Below are 18,454 nucleotides of genomic sequence, written 5' to 3' on the forward strand. Positions count from 1 at the left end.
TCATCATTATCAGAGATCTGTGTTCTTTAAGTTGGTTTCCTGGAGGATCAAAAGGGAGGGCCTATAGAGCCCCACCATAAAGTGCATTTCGGTATTTCTGGATTTGAATCCATTCAAATTTCATTCTACAATTTTAATTGTTACGATTTTAATTAATTACATGCCAATTAGACTGCTTAGTTTAATGTCTCATTCCCAGAAGAAGTGCAAGAGGCCGGACAGGAAAGCCATGTGTATGAGATGTGGGGTCACAGGGCTACAGTATGCAAGGAGAGCGCCTTTTGTTCAGTATGTAATAAGGCTGTAGGGCATGGTGTTGGCAGTGGCAAATGCTCAGAGTTTAGAGCGGCTTTGAGCACGATACGTCGATCGTAGGATAGCGGCGTACGACCTGCTGCTGCACTCCGCTTCGGTGGAGGGACTGGATGTTGTCCTGGGCCGGGAACCTTGTAAAAGAGCTGTGATGAAAAACAACTGAGATATTAACTGTGATACTTTTATAATTTTATATTGTAATAAGACTGTGAGATAAGTTTTGCAAAAGGGTGTTGTTTTGTATGCGTGGAATTTGTTGACTTGTGTATGTTTTCTTACACGTATATATATATATATATATATATATATATATATATAAACGTAATAAGCATATATTAGTAGATAATTGTCTATACTCATTGCAAACAATGTTGGATAAACATTTACTCCAGGACCTATTCTTGATAGAAGAATAGTTCTTAATTCCTCACTAAAATATCTATGATACACATACGATAGCCATGATAAATTTATATTAATTCAAATCAGATATTATTTACTTTAAAAGCTGTCTCTTTTCTGTAGCAGCTTTAGGTTAAAAAAATAGTCCATCAAATGTCATAGGGTATTATATAGAGCGCTAACTTAATACATATAAACTGTTTTGCGAGGTCTTAGTAAAGAAGGTGCTGAGAACGCCATATCACTGCATTTCATTGGTTAGTTTAAATTACCATTAAAGACAGACTAACAGGATTTCATATGTATCGCATGACTAACTGGTGACGTCATATTCTAGAGAGATCAATTATATTTAAAGTAAAATCAAAATTTAATTTCTCAAAAAAATATATTAAAATAAAATTCTGTATATTTCATAAAAAGAAAATAAATTTTATAGAATATCAAAATACTAAAATATAAGATACAACGTCCCAAAAACGTCATTAAATAATTACAGTTAAGGTTGGAAAGAGTGGTCAGTTCCGGTCAAAGGGCAGGGCAAGGGCATCCGATGATGGATCGCTAATAATGGGCCTGTAAAATTCTTCAAAACATTAGTGATAAGAAGTTATAAGCTGGAAAACGTTTTTTTTTATTCTAATTTAGCTTTCTTTAGCTTTTGCTCGATAAATTCGAGCAAGACTTCACTTCACCTATAAAAGAAAAATTAAATCATTACTAACATAAGTTATTTTTAAAGTAAATGTCTGGTTTTTATCAGATATTGCTACTTTTGATGGCTAAACCCTAGTAATGAATTGACTATTGTACTAACTATCTAGCTTTTGGTTGACGTTTTGTATCATTACTAACATAAAACGAACTGATGATTAATTTTCTTTTCTCTACTCCCTTGTAACAGTACCACTTCCATAGCGCTTCCTTCTTCTTTAACTTAACCTAATATACTGTCCATTCTGGCGTCGAACACATGTATCAATTAAGATCGAAATAAACAAGTTTTTATTCAGACAGTATTTTCTGTTCCCGTGCGAATTCCTTCCACAAAAATAGTTGTGAATGTTGAGTGATAAATACCGCGTCGACAGCAGCATATTCCGACCGACAAGATGAATAATCCTACAATTGGTATAAACAAAACAAAATATGTATAACCGTTATAATTACCTTTAAAATTACTTCTGGTACAAATTTATATTATTTCTTTCATACCCTTTGCAACTTGTTATCGTTTTGATATCTGCAGCTAAATCCATAGAGTAATAGAGAGAAAATTCAATGGAGCTATCTGGAGAAAAGTTTTTCTTTGCTCAACATCCAGATATAATCGGCCATTCGAATAATTTAATACGTCAATTTAAATCTCCATTATAGGCACCTATAAGAAATATATTTTGCTGTGAAGACATTTGATTGGATATTTCATAAAGTTTTTCATGTAATAGCCCGACTAGTCACGTTAAATTGTCCAATAAATAAAATGTAATGAATGAAATATTGGCTGATTCTAAAACGAATTTACAAATTTTGGCAGACAATACATTTGATGAAGTGAGTTCGCTGTTATTTTGAATAAACCATATTTTCTTTCTTCTTTACGTAAAATAATAGTTTATTTATTGGATTGAATAAAATATATAAAATAAATAAAGTACACAGTTTTGTATTTGAAAAAAATCATTCATCGAGCCATTTTCTAAATTTTTCGTCATTGGCGAAGTGCTGCTCTCCAAGCGCATGACCCATTGTTGCAAAAAGTTGATAGTCGGACAAGGTAAGGCCTGGGCACTATCGTGCGATAATATGTCTCACCCAAGTGCTTTCAACGTTTCATTAGCCGGCTGTAGAATCAGTATATCGTGCTGTAAAATAATTTTACCGTGTTTTCAGGTCCATTCCGGATGCTTCTTCCCAAAGTCAAAGGGGAGAGTGTTTACTTAATACATATAATTTACCTTCACCTAAGACATTATCCCACAGGCACCACAAAAAAGAAAGAGGAAACTAACTTCATTGTATCCTCAGAACTATTTAATTATTATTGTCATAAACTTCTTATTGTATCAGAAAATCTAAATATTCTAGATTATTTGTTTTCACTCAATCGACGGTAGAATACGCTACTCCAGAACATCTCCGGTTTGACGCATATGCAGCTTCATTTACTTAATTTTTTATCGTGATTATTGGATTTAATGTCGAATATATTAAGCAGGTAAATAGGTTCAGGAGGTAAATAAAAATGGTAAAATTTTGGAAATAACAACATTCATTTAAAAAAGTATTGAGTAAAATGAAATAATAAAAATAGTTTCTATATGATTTTCTATTTTTATAAAAACACTATATTTAAATAAATTTACATATTTGAACAATGAATAAGAACTCCAAGAACCATATAATATATATTACCATAAAAATATCAAAATCGTTTAGCTCAAACATAGCCAATATAGTTAAAAATCAAACGAAAAAGCCACCACTATATATGAAGGCAGCAAAATTTTTCTAAAAATTTCCAAATATTACCACTACTATTCTTGATCAACAAACCCCATTAATACATCATTATTTTTACAAAACAATAATTTATTTATCTATACACTTATAACCTTAATGCCTTGTATTTTCCTTGTCTTTAGATCATTAGGGTGTCGTTGATAGTTTTATATTTTGTTTATTTGATCCAGATCTGCTTTTGTTAGCAAATTTAATTATTTCAAAATATCACTGTACTGTTCTTATATCTTAGCAAAATGCTGTCTAATTTCTTCTCCGATTCTCTGAATTTCACATTCTTCAGTTTTTACTCTCAGCAAATTCTAGCTACATTAGCTATAAAATAAAATTTAAATCATTACTAAAATACCTTATGTTAAAATAAATGTGTAATTATTACGAGTTACTACAGTTTTTGATAATATTCTTGATGGACAAACCTTATTAATGCCTTTATTACTTCCAATACAACAAGAATGATTTTATTCTTTGTTCTTGTTATCATTAAATTTTGGCATATGTTGATACCTATTCCAGGTGGTTGAAAATTATGTGCTGACTGATGATTGATGCTGTTTGAATTTTATAACTTTTAAAAATTTAACCTCATATTCTGCACTTACTCTTGTTCTTCCATACTTTGAAACCAGTATGTGAGATCACTAAGAATAGCACAACAATTTAATTATTATTACTATAGAATTATTAACACAAAATCTACTGAATGTTAATGATTTTGTTGGTTTGATCTGACCAACTGTATCGTACATCGTGTGCGAATACGACGGCTCTTACACCGTTAGATTTGTTATAAAATTTCTTATTGTAGTCATAACCATAAAGCTACAAAAGGCCAGAAACTGCATAATACCGGAACATTCCTTAAGAGTCCGTAACACATGTGTTCGTACCATCCACGTGAAATATTGAACAAGAGTGAAGTTCAAAAATTATATAGAGAAACAGAATAGAAGTACAGAACTAAGATCAGAAAGAGAAAGGAGAGTCAAGAATTGCCCAGAAGTATCGAAGATTAAGAATCAAAATCAGTCAGCACAGTCAAGAGTAGAAAGAAAAGAATCAAGAAAAGTCAGGTCAGAGGATTAAGATCAGAACAATTGAATTGTTATATTCCATTGTTATCATCAACGATCATCATCATCATTGTATCATATCAAACGATGTAGTGAACACCATTTCATTTCGTATCAAATTTATACAATTCGTTTTTGTACTTCTTTCATTTTATGTATTTTATTGATAGCAATAAAACAAACACAACATCTTTCTTAATTAATATACGCTAATAAAATTCATTTATTAGCGTATATTATTTACAACATTGTTTTCTCATCTTAAGAACTCAAGAGTGGGGTTTATCCCAGTTAAATTGTTCCTTTTGTAACCAGAAAAGGTTTATTTTATGGTTTCAAATTTGAGGTTTTACAACACTCATATCAGGCCGCCTCCAATTCACTTAATAACCCCAATTAGCCAGCTGGTCGCCACCCCTGTAGATTTTTCCACATTGTACCCACAGAGGGCCCTCACGCGCCAAAATGGTCTCCCGAAATGGATCAGATATTTCTTAGGTTTGGCTTTAGTATGCCTAGTTTTGGTAAGTATTATTTAAAATTATTTTTTTATTTTTATAAATATAAGATAGTTGTCGTTAAAGTTGTTATATGTACAATTCTGTTTAGGTACACCTTTATATCAGACAGAAGAAGGTCAGCAAATTTTGCAAAATGCTTTACAACAGCAGCAATATTTCCAACCTGTTACTAATCAAGTACCATCACCAACACCACTAGGAGGGCTAAGCCCAACTTTACGTTTACAAATAGGCAATGCTGTGTCAATTCCTCACACAATATACGTAACAACGCCACAAACACCAGTAAGTCCACTAAATATATTAGGTATGTTAGCAATAGGAGCTTCCGTCTTTGTTAGATCGTTCATAAATTATGAATGTTATTACAAGATAAAACATAATTTCCATTATTATAGCAACATACTATGACGTCACCAATGGTAAACTTAGGAGAATCAGAAGCCGGTGGTACTACACCTACAATAGAGGTCCCTTCAATACCATCTCCTATGACCCCCTTGACACCTCATTCAGTAGACCCTGGAATTGAACCTCAATTACAGCATGTGCAAATTACTTCAGAAAGTTCATAGGTAACATTTCTAATTTTCTTTTCTCTAGGAACATCCTATCAACTGTAAACTTGAACTGCCAACTGGACCTGAAAAAATAGCATTACATGCCAGAAATGTGGAATACAATCCAAAACGGTTCCCTGCTGTGATAATGCGAATAAGAGAACCAAGAACTACAGCCCTAATATTTAGCTCAGGGAAGATGGTATGCACAGGTGCAAAGAGCGAAGAAGACGCAAGGCTCTCGGGGAGAAAATTTGCCCGTATAATACAGAAACTCGGATTTCCCGCCAAATTCTTGGATTTTAAAATACAGGTGAATATTGTAGAAGACTTTATTCTAATCTATTCTATTTCAGACCTCATAGATATATTAGCTATGTATATGGTCGTATTTTCGATCTTTGCGGAATTTGAATTTCTAGATGTGTTACAATCTTTCTCGGTATAAGTCTAGAACTAATGAGATCAATATCTTGTCAACTTTGGATTTATAAATATACACACATATGTAAGCTAGTTAAGTATAGTATAAGTATAGTTAGTTAAGAAAATGATAAAATTACTAATAACGCAAGGATTTTGAAACAAAACACATATGAAGATATCACTAAGTAGGTATTTACTATTTATATTAAACTTTTTATAGTAAAATACACATAAATATCTTTCGACATGATACATTGGGGTTCACTTTCTGCAGAGAAAAATGAAAGCCGTAGATTTAAATTACATTGCGGGTGGTTTTTATATCGCTTAAACTTCTGAGACCATCAACCAATATTTACTTATTTACATTCTAAATCCATTTTTTAGTTTTAACTAATTCATTTTGTCCGGTCTTTCTGTTACAGAATATGGTATGCCGTTGTGATGTAAGCTTTCCCATCAGATTAGAGTGTTTGGTATTGACGCACAGTTCATTCAGTACGTACGAACCGAAGCTATTCTCTGCACTAATTTACCGTATGGTAAAACCCAGGATTGTATTATTGATATTCCTTTCGGGAAAAGTGATAATAGCTGGTGCTAAAAGGCGACAAGACATATATGAGGCATTCGACAACATCTATCCGATCCTGAAGAATTTCAAGAAGTGATGACTCTTCGCTATGTTATTAGTGTTAAATATTTCAGAGGGTTTTATTCTTTCACGAAAAGTTCTTTTCTAAGAATAATATTTAATATTATCACTAACAATATCACATTTCAATTAATAGTAACATAGTTGTTAACAATTTCTAAAATGACAATTTCTACAGAATAGTGTTTAGTGCGGCAGTCCTGTGCATCGAAGTGATCACTGAAATGTGATTAATTAATTTTTTGTCAATACTGTGTACTGAATAAATTTTGCTCCTCAATCTCCAGACGCTATGGAGAAGAATCAGTAAGACGGCGAGTTTGTGTATTAATTTACGCAAAGAAGAAAGGAAACAAATTATGTATTACTTACAATATTTTTTCTCTCCTTAGCATATTAATAGCGGGTTTTTCCATATTTGATAGCGGGTATCCTCATTATTGCTTGGGGCGTCGTGGGTCACTCTGTGTTTTCATAAGTTTTTTATTATATTTTATTTTATATTATATCTGTATATACATATATACTTATATATATAGTAAAAATGACCTTAAAAAACAGTAAGATGGTCCATTCATTTACGGGATATTTTAAAGATAGTAAAAAGGAAAATACAGCAAAGTATTAAATTTTTTTAACTAACCTTAAAGTAACAGCACGATATTTAATGAAATCAAGGACTCAAATACCTAAAAACGCAATGATGTATACTAATTTGTATGTTTTTAAGTATATATCTAGTATATATACCTTCCAAGTATTTGCTTTTATTTCTTCTTAGATCCTTTCCTCTTCTTTGATAGTTTGGCAGAACATTCTTTTTCTCGACAAATCATACAGCTGTAGCAAGTACAATACTTTCCCAAATACCTTCTCAAGATTAATGGTATGCCGTTTCTTTGCACTCCTGCAATTCCTAAAAACTGGACGATTAATTGAAATTTCCTAAATATGTAACTTCCTATTACCTTGTCGTAATTCAGTTGTATGATATTATTCTGGAATTCATATAGGCTATATGTACTTGCTTCAATATTGAGTACTATAGTATTCTTAACAAAAAAACTTATATAGACAGACTCAAAATAATTTTTGCTGGAAACTCTTTTTGCTTTATCGTACCCTACCTAGCATTCATTCGTAAGATAACAATCACATCGATGCTTTTATATCTATACATAACTAAGCCTCTTGATTTTTTGAATTTTCTTGTTTTCTGAAAAATTCTATAAGCAATAGTATTTTTTTCTATATTGTCCCGTGACTTCCAACTTTCAAAGCCTTACAAATTTTTAATATAAAGATTAGATTGTTTATAATCTATATTATGGATCCGAGAAAGATGCTTCCGAATTTCAGTATATATGGATACCAAAATTATTAAGTTTACACAGAGAGGGAAGATAATCCTTTTTGTCATCGGCTTTAGTTGTGCAGCAAGCTCATGGTAAACTTTTTACATATGTCTGTTTCTTTGTCTTGCTGCTGAGCATGTGTTATTGCAAACTAGGCATACTAATTTACTTTTACTGTAAAATTTAATACCAAAAAATAAAAAACAGCATTGTTGACGAACTATTTAAATGACCCGTGATGACTTATTCGCTATAAGAGGAGTACTTCTGTCGGGACCGCGCGATGGTAATGCTGAGATGTACACCAGATGAGATCCTTATTTATTTTTGAGGTCGGTTAAATTTTTTTTGTTATAAATATTTTATATACTCTACTATATAACCCAATTTAGCTAATGCTTACCTAAACCTATTTATCTATTTACAACATCAGTTTAACTACTACCAACTGATTAGTTTGAAGTCGGTACCGATCCCAAACAATACAAAAATAATATACTTTTGTGACACATACACTAAAATAAATTACGAAAAGATCAAAAATAATTTGTTGCTTGGCACCGATTTCACTGTGATTATTAAATTAGTTAAAATTGTTGTAAATAGATAAATAGGTTCAGGTAGGTAATAAGCTAAGAAGTGTGTATATATTAGAACATAAAATACATGTAGTAGATAGGTTAAATAAATTTTCTGTTTATTTTTCTTAAGTTACTACAACAAATGTTATGAACATGATTCATCTTAAAAGCTTTTTTGTGTTTAACATATAAATTTGATTACTTTTTAACTTTTGTGAGATCCTTACTTATTATTTGAAGTCGGTTAATTTTTTCTGTTAGAAATATTTTATATACTCTGCTATATAACCCAATTTAGCTAATACCTACCTAAACTTAATTATTTATTTACAATCTTATTTATTTATAATTTTATTTAACTGCCACTAACTGATCAGTTTGAAGTCAGTGCCGAGCTGCAAATTAGATTTGTTTTGTAGGTAATTTAAATTTATATATGCTGCGAGATTTTGTTATTTATTCCCATGCAATTTTTGCTACGTAACAAAAAGTAAGAGCAAAGCAACCCGCTCCGTCACTGTTTAATATACTTAAAATTTTTGTCGTCTTACCCAATAAATTAATTATTGCTGACTTTAAAGAAATGCAAAAAAATTGAACTGAATTTAAAAATTAAATAAAGAATACCCTATTGCTTTCCTGAACTCACCTATTCTTTACTTATTTTATAAAAAAAATATTCTTCTCTTTTTTGAGTTAGATATTTACTCAATAAATTATGTAGTTAATACTTTATTAAGTATTACAATGGGAAGACTAAGTAAAGGTAAACGAATATTTTTAAAATCTTCGTGGTCTTACATAATAAATGAATTACTGCTGAATTCATTGTTTTCTGAAAAATTGATTTTTTTTTGAAAAAAAGGAACTTTGTAAAATGCCATATCAAACGCTTTAATAGTTAAATAAATAAAAATCCAACATTAAATCAAAGCAGTACCGTTTATCGCCATTTTCTTTGAATAGTACTCTGCTGAGTTACCAAATCTAAAGGCAGGAACTATATATTGTACCAGATAGTAAAAAATATACCTACTATATAATTATTTTTATTTATAAATTTTTATTTTATAAATATTTTTAATAATTGTTATTCTAAAATAAATTACGTCCATAGAGTAAATAGCCTAACGGTATAGTATTTCAGCTTGCCCGGAGTATAGAGCGCCGACAATATATAAATAGTGGCGAAAGTACCCGAATCTCTGGATCACTATGATTTTTAATGTATTCTCAGGTAAACTTTAAAATTCAACACCAATTTTAAAAGTTTATTAAATATAATTAATTTTTTTTATAATATTCAAGAAATACTTTAATTTTTTTTAAATATCGGTAAAGAATATTTTTATATTTCTTTAAAAAAAATTTTTCATTATTTATTAAAATTTTTTAATTTTTATAAATATTTTACCGATATCCCTACCTATGCCTAAAGCTTACTATTGGACGTAGAAATCGGAGGGTGTAGGAGGCGGAGCAGGAGGAGGAGGAGGGGGTAGGAGGAACCTATACCTATATATATATTGCCCCCAACGAATTATAATCATTCATTTTCTAGTATCTGCCCGATGAAGATAAATATATAACCTTATATTTTTAAGTGAATTTAGTGTGTGTAAAGATTTTTAGAGTTAAATAATATAAATTCATATATCATAATGGATGAGTTGTTTCTTAGCCCTGGCTTTAGAATGCCTAGTCTTGGTAAGTATTATTTAAAATTAAAAATATTATAATCTAGATCAAACAATAAGTATTATTAAATTAAACTATTATTTACAATCCTTTTTAGGTACGCCTTTATATCAGCCAGAAGAAGATCAGCAAATTTTACCAAGTGCTTTGCAACAGCAGCCGCAGATTCAGCCTGTTTCTAGTCAAATAACATCACCTGCACCAAGAGGAGGACTAACACCGACTTTAGGTTTAGGAATGGGCAATACTATGTCAATGCCTCACACAAAATATGTCACAGACTTTGCCTTACCTATTTCGGAAATACATAGTGTAATGACGCCACAGACACCAGTGAGTAAACTAAATATATAGCTACGTTATGAAAATGGGCTTCTGTACTTTGTTAAATCGTTCATATATTATGATTATTATTACAAGATACAAAAGCAATCTGATTAAATTATGCATATGTATACATTTTTATTATTATAGCAACACACTACAATGTCACCAATGGTAAACTCAGGAGGATCAGAAGCCGGTGGTACGATACCTAGTATAGAGGTCCCTACAATACCATCCCCTATGACACCTCATTCAGTAGACCCTGGTATTGAACCTCAATTACAGTATGTGCAAATTACTTCAGAAAGTTCATAGGTAACATTTCTAATTTTCTTTTTTCTAGGAACATCGTATCAACTGTAAACTTGAACTGCAAACTGGACCTGAAGAAAATAGTATTACATGCAAGAAACGCGGAATACAATCCACAACGGTTCCCTGCTGTGATAATGCGAATAAAGGAACCAAGAACTACAGCCCTAATATTTAGCTCAGGGAAGATGGTATGCACAGGTGCAAAGAGCGAAGAAGACGCAAGGCTCTCGGGGAGAAAATTTGCCCGTATAATACAGAAGCTCGGATTTCCCGCCAAATTCTTGGATTTTAAAATACAGGTGAATATTGTAGACAATAATAACATCAAAGGCTTTTCATGATAGAGAATTTTAAAGAAATAATAAAAGTTTCTTTCTAACTAAAACTTATTATTGAAAATAAAATTTTACAATGTGTTTCTGTTACAGAATATGGTAGGAAGTAGCGATGTCAATTTTCAGATCAGATTGGAAGGTCTGGCCTTAAAGCACGGTTCTTTCAGTTCCTACGAGCCGGAACTATTCCCTGGACTAATTTACCGTATGGTGAAACCTCGGATCGTATTATTGGTATTCCTCTCGGGCAAAGTGGTGTTAACTGGTGCTAAAAGGCGGCATGAGATACATGAGGCGTTCGACAACATCTATCCAATCCTGAAGAAGTTCAAGAAACAATGATTCATTCATTTTAATTATGATTATTAAACACTTAACTAATAGTATTGGGAAAAAATGTGATTGCGACATTATTAGTCTTAAATATTTCAAACGGTTTCATTCTATCGTGAGCCTTTACCATAATCTAAAATTTACACGAAAATTTACTTATTTTGTCGATATCAACGATAATATTTAATTGTAGTTAACTGTTGTATTTATTATAACAATATTTTATTATAATTATATATGAAATAAGTATCAAGATGGTTTCCATACAATAAATGTTGTTTTGTCAGTTTTATGTATTTATTTTTGTTATTATTAAGTAATTGTGTGATATGCTCCAAATAAAGCAGTAAACACCTTATACGAACATAGTTTGCTTGGTATATCTCGGTTAAAATAACCAAATAGCTTTATACTAATATGAAGTATATCTTGATATGTTAATTAGCAGCAATGAAAACATTCCATACTTATTATACTGATTATAAAGAATCAAAGTTACTTTGTCGCATGGATTGTTTAAAATAACTATGTGGTTTTTATAACTACAGTAAACTAATAAGAAGAAAATTTGCAGTTCTATGCAAACTAGGGGTTGTTTAAAAAATATAGGCGAATCGTTGATTCTTATGATATAAAGATATAGAAAATTTCTGATGATTCTGAAAATTCTGAAGTTCTGATGATTGGTATAGATTGTAAGTATTTCGTAATAAATTATTAATTTATTATGTTACTTAAATCAACTCTTCATATTTCACAACCAGTAGGTGTAACCCTTATCCAAGATACAGCAAACAGAATGTAATTTCGGTTTAGCATATGCGCATTTTCATTTCTTTGAATTAATAGTCTAAGGCAACAAGCGTTCTTCCGGCAGGTTCGGCGCGATCAGATATACTGTTTCGTTGTTGCTGATGGTGAACATTTTAGTTTAATATATTCTATTTCTATATCACTTCGGGGCAGAGAAATTTAGTTACATTAAATTAAAAGCAATAATGAAGCATATGTTGCAATAGTAAGAAATTGTTAATATTTATTAAAGTCCCGCGGACTCATTTTAAGATTAGCAAAGATGGCAAAATGAATAGTTATCCTTCCTTATTTATGAAATATTTTGAATTAAATACTAATTCAAATGTACAATTTCATATTTGGAAATGCTGCAATTTTGTTTCCCAAGTACTAATGCTTTAGTAGCTAAAAGAATTAAACACGATGGTGATGTTAAAGTCAATAGGAATAAAGGACAACTAAAAATCTAGAGTCAAGAACCATAGACAATAATTCTTTCTAGGATATGTTAAATCCTGATAATTATAGAGAGAGAGAAAATGACGTGTGAAATAATGAAAGTGATTGCCGTAAGTTGGCTAAAGATTTTGTTGAGATTATGTTAAAGAAATAGTATTCGTTATATTGAACAAGATTATTTCTAAATGCTTTGATGAATGACGATTCATTCATCACGTGGCCACTTCTACTATTAAAGAGATGTAATGTATAATAGATTTTCAGATAGATACATGTCACATCATTGTTAAAGAAAATCCATAATATATAAATATGATTACGATGAAATAAAGGAGTTCATGTTTCAAAGATTGTAGGCATGCCTTAACTCTTGATTAAATGTTTAAAGTCACTTCCTTGTACAATTTTAATAATCTTAATTTCTAGTAAAAAGGTTAATTTATCTTATTTTATATTTATGACCTATATATATATTAACGAACAATGTCTTAAACGTGCATATACCATAGACTTATTAGATATATAGTAAATGAATCTTATCCAGCTAGTATTTAAATAAATTACTGTTCATAATAATACTGGTATTAATCACTTATGATGAAAACAACCTCGATCATATTATATTATTTTCTGATAAATAAGTCACGAGACATGTAGTGAGAACATATAGTACATTTACAGGTTATGTAGTATCATTTGACGTTAGTAAATTAATAATCAGAGCTGCCTCTTTCTTTTCTTTCGTCGTTGCAATGTCAACAAGCTTATTCTTCCGTGAGCTTCTCCATAGTTTGATTGGTCGACTGCCTACCTAACGATCTGTGAACAAATCATAACTTACCATCCATTACGTAGACTATGTAGCGGACCCCGGGTTCTGAAGCGGTCCTTATTTCTAATCATCGTTTCTTTATTGCTATTTTTCCTCATACAAGCTGCATTTTTCATTTCGCGCTCTATTGTAATACTTATTATATAATTCTTATACTAAAATATTTTTAACAAAAAAATTGAACTTCAAAAAGCAAATCTTACTAAAAGTTAAATAATAATCAAACTTTTGTTGTAGTAACTAAATAAAAATAAACAAAAAACGTATTTAACCTATCTACTACCTATACACTATATTCTACTATGTTGACACAATTTAGCATAATACCTACCTAAACCTATTTATCTATTTACAATATTAGTTTAACCACTACCAACTGATCAGTTTGAAGTGGGTGCCGATCCCAAACAATACAAAAATAATATACTTTTGTGACATATACACAAAAATAAATTACGAACAAATCAAAAATAATTTGATGCTCGGCACCGACTCAAAGTGATTAGTTGGTATTAGTTAAAATAATATTGTAAATAGACAAATAGGTTTAGGTATGTATTAAGCTAAATAGTGTGTATATATTAGAACTCAAAATACATGTAGTAGATAGATTAAATAAGTTTTCTGTTTATAATTCTTGAGTTACTACGACAAATGTTATGTAAATATTTCATTTTAAAAGGTTTTTTGTGTTTAAAATCTAAGTTTGATTATTTTTTAAGCTTTTGTGAGATCCTTATTTATTTTATGAAGTCGGTCAATTTTTTTTTGTTAAAAATATTTTATATATTCTACTATATACCCAATTTAGCTAATGCCTACCTAAACCTATTTATCTATTCACAATATTAGTTTAACTACTACCAACTGTTCACTTTGAAGTCGGTACCGATCCCCAACAATACAAAAATAATATACTTTGTGACAAATACACTAAAATAAATTACGAAAAGATCAAAAATAATTTGTTGCTTGGCACAGACTTCACAGTGATTGTTAAGTTAGTTAAAATAATATTGTAAATAGATAAATAGGTTCAGGTAGGTAATAAGCTAAGAAGTGTGTATTTATTAGAACATAAAATACATGTAGCAGATAGGTTAAATAAGTTTTCTGTTTATTTTTCTTTAGTTACTACAATAAATGTTATGAACATGATTCATCTTAAAAGCTTTTTTGTGTTTAATATCTAAATTTGATTATTTTTTAACTTTTGTGAGATCTTTATTTATTTTTGAGGTCGGTGAAAAATTTTTTGTTAGAAATATTTTATATACTCTACTATATTCCCATACAATTTTTGCTAGTCAACAAAAAGTAAGAGTAAAGCAACCCGCTCCGTCACTGTTTAATATACTTAAAATTTTTGTCGTCTTACCCAATAAATTAATTATTGCTGACTTTAAAGAAATGCAAAAAAATTGAACTGAATTTATAAATTAAATAAGGAATACCCTTTTGCTTACCTGAACTCGCCTGTTCTTTACTTATTTTATAAAAAAATATTATTCTCTTTTTAGAGATAAATATTTACTCAATAAATTATGCAGTTAATACTTTATTAAGTATTACAATGGGAAGACTAAGTAAAGGTGAACGAATATTTTTAAAATCTTCGTGGTCTTACATAATAAATGAATTATTGCTGAATTCATTGTTTTCTGAAAAATTGATTTTTTTTGAAAAAAAGGAACTTTGTAAAATGCCATATCAAACGCTTTAATAGTTAAATAAATAAAAATCCAACATTAAATCAAAGCAGTAACGTTTATCGCCATTTTCTTTGAATAGTACTCTGCTGAGTTACCAAATCTAAAGGCAAGAACTATATATTGTACCAAATAGTAAAAAATGTACCTACTCTATAATTATTTTTATTTATAAATATTTATTTTATAAATATTTTTAATAATTGTTATTCTAAAATAAATTACGTCCATAGAGTAAATAGCCTAACGGTATAGTATTTCAGCTTGCCCGGAGTATAGAGCGCCGACAATATATAAATAGTGGCGAAAGTACCCGAATCTCTGGATCACTATGATTTTTAATGTATTCTCAGGTAAACTTTAAAATACAACACCAATTTTAAAAGTTTATTAAATATAAATAATTTTTTTTATAATATTCAAGAAATACTTTAATTTTTTTTAAATATCGGTAAAGCATATTTTTATATTTCTTTAAATTTTTTTTTTATTATTTATTAAAATTTTTTAATTATTATAAATATTTTACCGATATCCCTACCTAGGTCTAAAGCTTACTATTGGACGTAGAAATCGGAGGGTGTAAGAGGAGGAGCAGGAGGAGGAGGAGGAGGGGGTAGGAGGAACCTATACCTATATATATATTGCCCCGAACGAACGAATTATAATCATTCATTTTCTAGAATCTGCCTGATGAAGAAAAATATATAAACTTATATTTTTAAGTGAATTTAGTGTAAAAGGTTTTAGAATTAAATAATATAAATTCATATATCATAATGGATGAGTTGTTTCTTAGCCCTTGCTTTAGAATGCCTAGTCTTGGTAAGTATTATTTAAAATTAAAAATATTATAATCTAGATCAAATAATAAGTATTATTAAATTAAACTATCATTTACAATACTTTTTAGGTACGCCTTTATATCAACCAGAAGAAGATCAGCAAATTTTACCAAGTGCTTTGCAACAGCAGTCGCAGATACAGCCTGTTTCTAGTCAAATAACATCACCAGCACCAAGAGGAGGTCTAACACCGACTTTAGGTTTAGGAATGGACAATAGTATGTCATTGCCTTACACAAAATATGTCACAGACTTTGCCTTACCTATTTCGAAAATACATAGTGTAATGACGCCACAGACACCAGTGAGTAAACTAAATATATAGCTACGTTATGAAAATGGGCTTCTGTACTTTGTTAAATCGTTCATATATTATGATTATTATTACAAGATACAAAAGCAATCTTATTAAATTATACATATGTATAAATTTTTATTATTACAGCAACATACTATAATGTCACCAATGGTAAACTTAGGAGGATCAGAAGCCGGTGGTACTACACCTACTATAGAGGTCCCTACAATATCATCCCCTATGACCCCCATGACACCTCATTCAGTAGATCCTGGAATTGAACCTCAATTACAGTATGTGCAAATTACCTCATAAAGTTCATAGGTAACATTTCTAATTTTCTTTTTTCTAGGAACATCGTATCAACTGTAAACTTGGACTGCAAACTCGACCTGAAGAAAATAGCATTACATGCCAGAAACGCGGAATACAATCCACAACGGTTCCCTGCTGTGATAATGCGAATAAAGGAACCAAGAACTACAGCCCTAATATTTAGCTCAGGGAAGATGGTATGCACAGGTGCAAAGAGCGAAGAAGACGCAAGGCTCTCGGGGAGAAAATTTGCCCGTATAATACAGAAACTCGGATTTCCCGCCAAATTCTTGGATTTTAAAATACAGGTGAATATTGTAGACAATAATAACATCAAAGGCTTTTCTTGATAGAGAATTTTAAAGAAATAATAAAATTTTCTTTCTAACTAAAACTTATTATTGAAAATAAAACTTTACAATGTGTTTCTGTTACAGAATATGGTAGGAAGTAGCGATGTCAATTTTCAGATCAGATTGGAAGGTCTGGCCTTAAAGCACGGCTCTTTCAGTTCCTACGAGCCGGAACTATTCCCTGGACTAATTTACCGTATGGTGAAACCTCGGATCGTATTATTGGTATTCCTCTCGGGTAAAGTGGTGTTAACTGGTGCTAAAAGGCGACATGAAATAAATGAGGCGTTCGACAACATCTATCCAATCTTGAAGAAGTTCAAGAAACAATGATTCATTCATTTTAATTATGATCATTAAACACTTAACTAATAGTATTACATTATTAGTGTTAAATATTTCAGACGGTTTCATTCTCTCGTGAGCCTTTACGATAATCTAAAATTCAAACAAAAATTAAATTATTTTGTCGATACCAAAGATAATACTTAATTGTAGTTAACTGTTGTATTTATCATAACAATATATTATTATAATTGTATATTAAATAAGTATCAAATATTTCCATTCAATAAATGTTGCTTTGTCAGTTTATTGTATTTATTTTTGTTATTATTAAGTAATTGTGTGATATGTTCCAAATAAAGCAGTAAATACCTTATGCGAATATAGTTTGCTTGGTATATCTTGGTTAAAATAACCAAATTTGATTGGTCGACTGCCTACGTAACGATCTGTGAACAAATATTCAAAATTTCAATATTTTGTTTGGAAATAATGTAAAAGAAATAGTGACAAATATACATAAGGCTTTATATATATCATAAGAAATCATAACTTACCATCCATCACCTAGACTATGTAGCGGACCCCGGGTTCTGAAGCTATTTTTCCTCATACAAGCTGCATTTTTCATTTCGCGCTCTATTGTAATACTTACTGTATAATTGTAATAATAAAATATTTTTAACAAAAAATTGAACTTCAAAAAGCAAATCTCACTAAAAGATAAATAATAATCTAACTTTTGTTATACTAACTAAATTCAAATAAACAAGAAAACGTATTTAACCTACCTACCACATATACTTTATATTCTACTATATTCACACAATTTAGCATAATACCTACCTAAACCTATTTATCTATTTACAATATTAGTTTAACTACTACCAACTAATCAGTTTGAAGTCGGTGCCGATCCCAAACAATACAAAAATAATATACTTTTGTGAGATCCTTATTTATTATTAGAAATCGATTAATTTTTTTTGTTAGAAATATTTTATATACTCTACTATATAACCCAATTTAGTTAATGCCTACCTAAACCTATTTATCTATATACAATATTAGTTTTACTACTACCAACTGATCAGTTTGAAGTCGGTGCCGATCCCAAACAATACAAAAATAATATCCTTTTGTG

General features: G+C 30.2%; 3 protein-coding genes across 5 annotated transcripts; all 3 read left to right on the plus strand.

The window, feature by feature from the left end:
- The first annotated feature begins 1,734 nt into the window (after window positions 1–1,734).
- Window positions 1,735–9,068, plus strand: LOC143191371 (TATA-box-binding protein-like). 2 transcript variants are annotated; one of them, XM_076396363.1, is made up of 6 exons: window positions 1,783–1,848; window positions 4,660–4,837; window positions 4,923–5,119; window positions 5,233–5,382; window positions 5,438–5,707; window positions 6,246–9,068. In XM_076396363.1, the coding sequence occupies exons 2-6, from the start codon at window positions 4,792–4,794 to the stop codon at window positions 6,489–6,491; spliced, it is 909 nt and encodes a 302-aa protein (XP_076252478.1). In that variant the 5' UTR covers window positions 1,783–1,848; window positions 4,660–4,791; the 3' UTR covers window positions 6,492–9,068. The 2 variants fall into 2 exon arrangements, 1 of the variants encoding a protein (XP_076252478.1); XR_013004490.1 differs by lacking the exons at window positions 4,660–4,837; window positions 4,923–5,119; window positions 5,233–5,382; window positions 5,438–5,707; window positions 6,246–9,068 and adding an exon at window positions 4,049–4,518 and having other exon boundaries at window positions 1,735–1,848.
- A 413-nt stretch (window positions 9,069–9,481) lies between these two features.
- On the plus strand, window positions 9,482–17,537 carry LOC143190587 (uncharacterized). 2 transcript variants are annotated; one of them, XM_076394989.1, is made up of 5 exons: window positions 9,482–10,118; window positions 10,207–10,442; window positions 10,584–10,720; window positions 10,780–11,050; window positions 11,180–11,697. In XM_076394989.1, the coding sequence occupies exons 1-5, from the start codon at window positions 10,073–10,075 to the stop codon at window positions 11,426–11,428; spliced, it is 939 nt and encodes a 312-aa protein (XP_076251104.1). In that variant the 5' UTR covers window positions 9,482–10,072; the 3' UTR covers window positions 11,429–11,697. The 2 variants fall into 2 exon arrangements, with proteins under 2 accessions (XP_076251104.1, XP_076251105.1); XM_076394990.1 differs by lacking the exons at window positions 10,780–11,050; window positions 11,180–11,697 and adding exons at window positions 16,710–16,980; window positions 17,110–17,537 and having other exon boundaries at window positions 9,487–10,118.
- LOC143192017 (TATA-box-binding protein-like) lies at window positions 15,994–16,672 on the plus strand. The gene is made up of 3 exons (XM_076397477.1): window positions 15,994–16,039; window positions 16,128–16,363; window positions 16,505–16,672. Exons 1-3 carry the CDS (start codon window positions 15,994–15,996, stop codon window positions 16,670–16,672), a joined length of 450 nt encoding a protein of 149 aa, XP_076253592.1.
- Window positions 17,538–18,454: the final 917 nt, after the last annotated feature.

This window comes from Rhynchophorus ferrugineus, unplaced genomic scaffold (assembly GCF_030347505.1).
Source record: "Rhynchophorus ferrugineus isolate W39M unplaced genomic scaffold, kcgeb_rfMv2 rfM2, whole genome shotgun sequence".
In the NCBI taxonomy this organism is placed as follows: Eukaryota; Metazoa; Arthropoda; class Insecta; order Coleoptera; family Curculionidae; genus Rhynchophorus; species Rhynchophorus ferrugineus.

Excerpts from the sequence above, each read along its gene's own strand:
- LOC143190587 (XM_076394989.1), top strand. The coding sequence starts at position 10,073 with ATGGATGAGTTGTTTCTTAGCCCTGGCTTTAGAATGCCTAGTCTTG. Across the intron at positions 10,119-10,206 it reads CTTTAGAATGCCTAGTCTTG|GTACGCCTTTATATCAGCCA; the intron begins GTAAGTATTATT and ends AATCCTTTTTAG. Across the intron at positions 10,721-10,779 it reads GGTATTGAACCTCAATTACA|GAACATCGTATCAACTGTAA; the intron begins GTATGTGCAAAT and ends TCTTTTTTCTAG.
- LOC143191371 (XM_076396363.1), top strand. The coding sequence starts at position 4,792 with ATGGATCAGATATTTCTTAGGTTTGGCTTTAGTATGCCTAGTTTTG. Across the intron at positions 5,120-5,232 it reads TAACAACGCCACAAACACCA|CAACATACTATGACGTCACC; the intron begins GTAAGTCCACTA and ends CCATTATTATAG. Across the intron at positions 5,383-5,437 it reads TTGAACCTCAATTACAGCAT|GAACATCCTATCAACTGTAA; the intron begins GTGCAAATTACT and ends TCTTTTCTCTAG.
- LOC143192017 (XM_076397477.1), top strand. The coding sequence starts at position 15,994 with ATGGATGAGTTGTTTCTTAGCCCTTGCTTTAGAATGCCTAGTCTTG. Across the intron at positions 16,040-16,127 it reads CTTTAGAATGCCTAGTCTTG|GTACGCCTTTATATCAACCA; the intron begins GTAAGTATTATT and ends AATACTTTTTAG. Across the intron at positions 16,364-16,504 it reads TAATGACGCCACAGACACCA|CAACATACTATAATGTCACC; the intron begins GTGAGTAAACTA and ends TTATTATTACAG.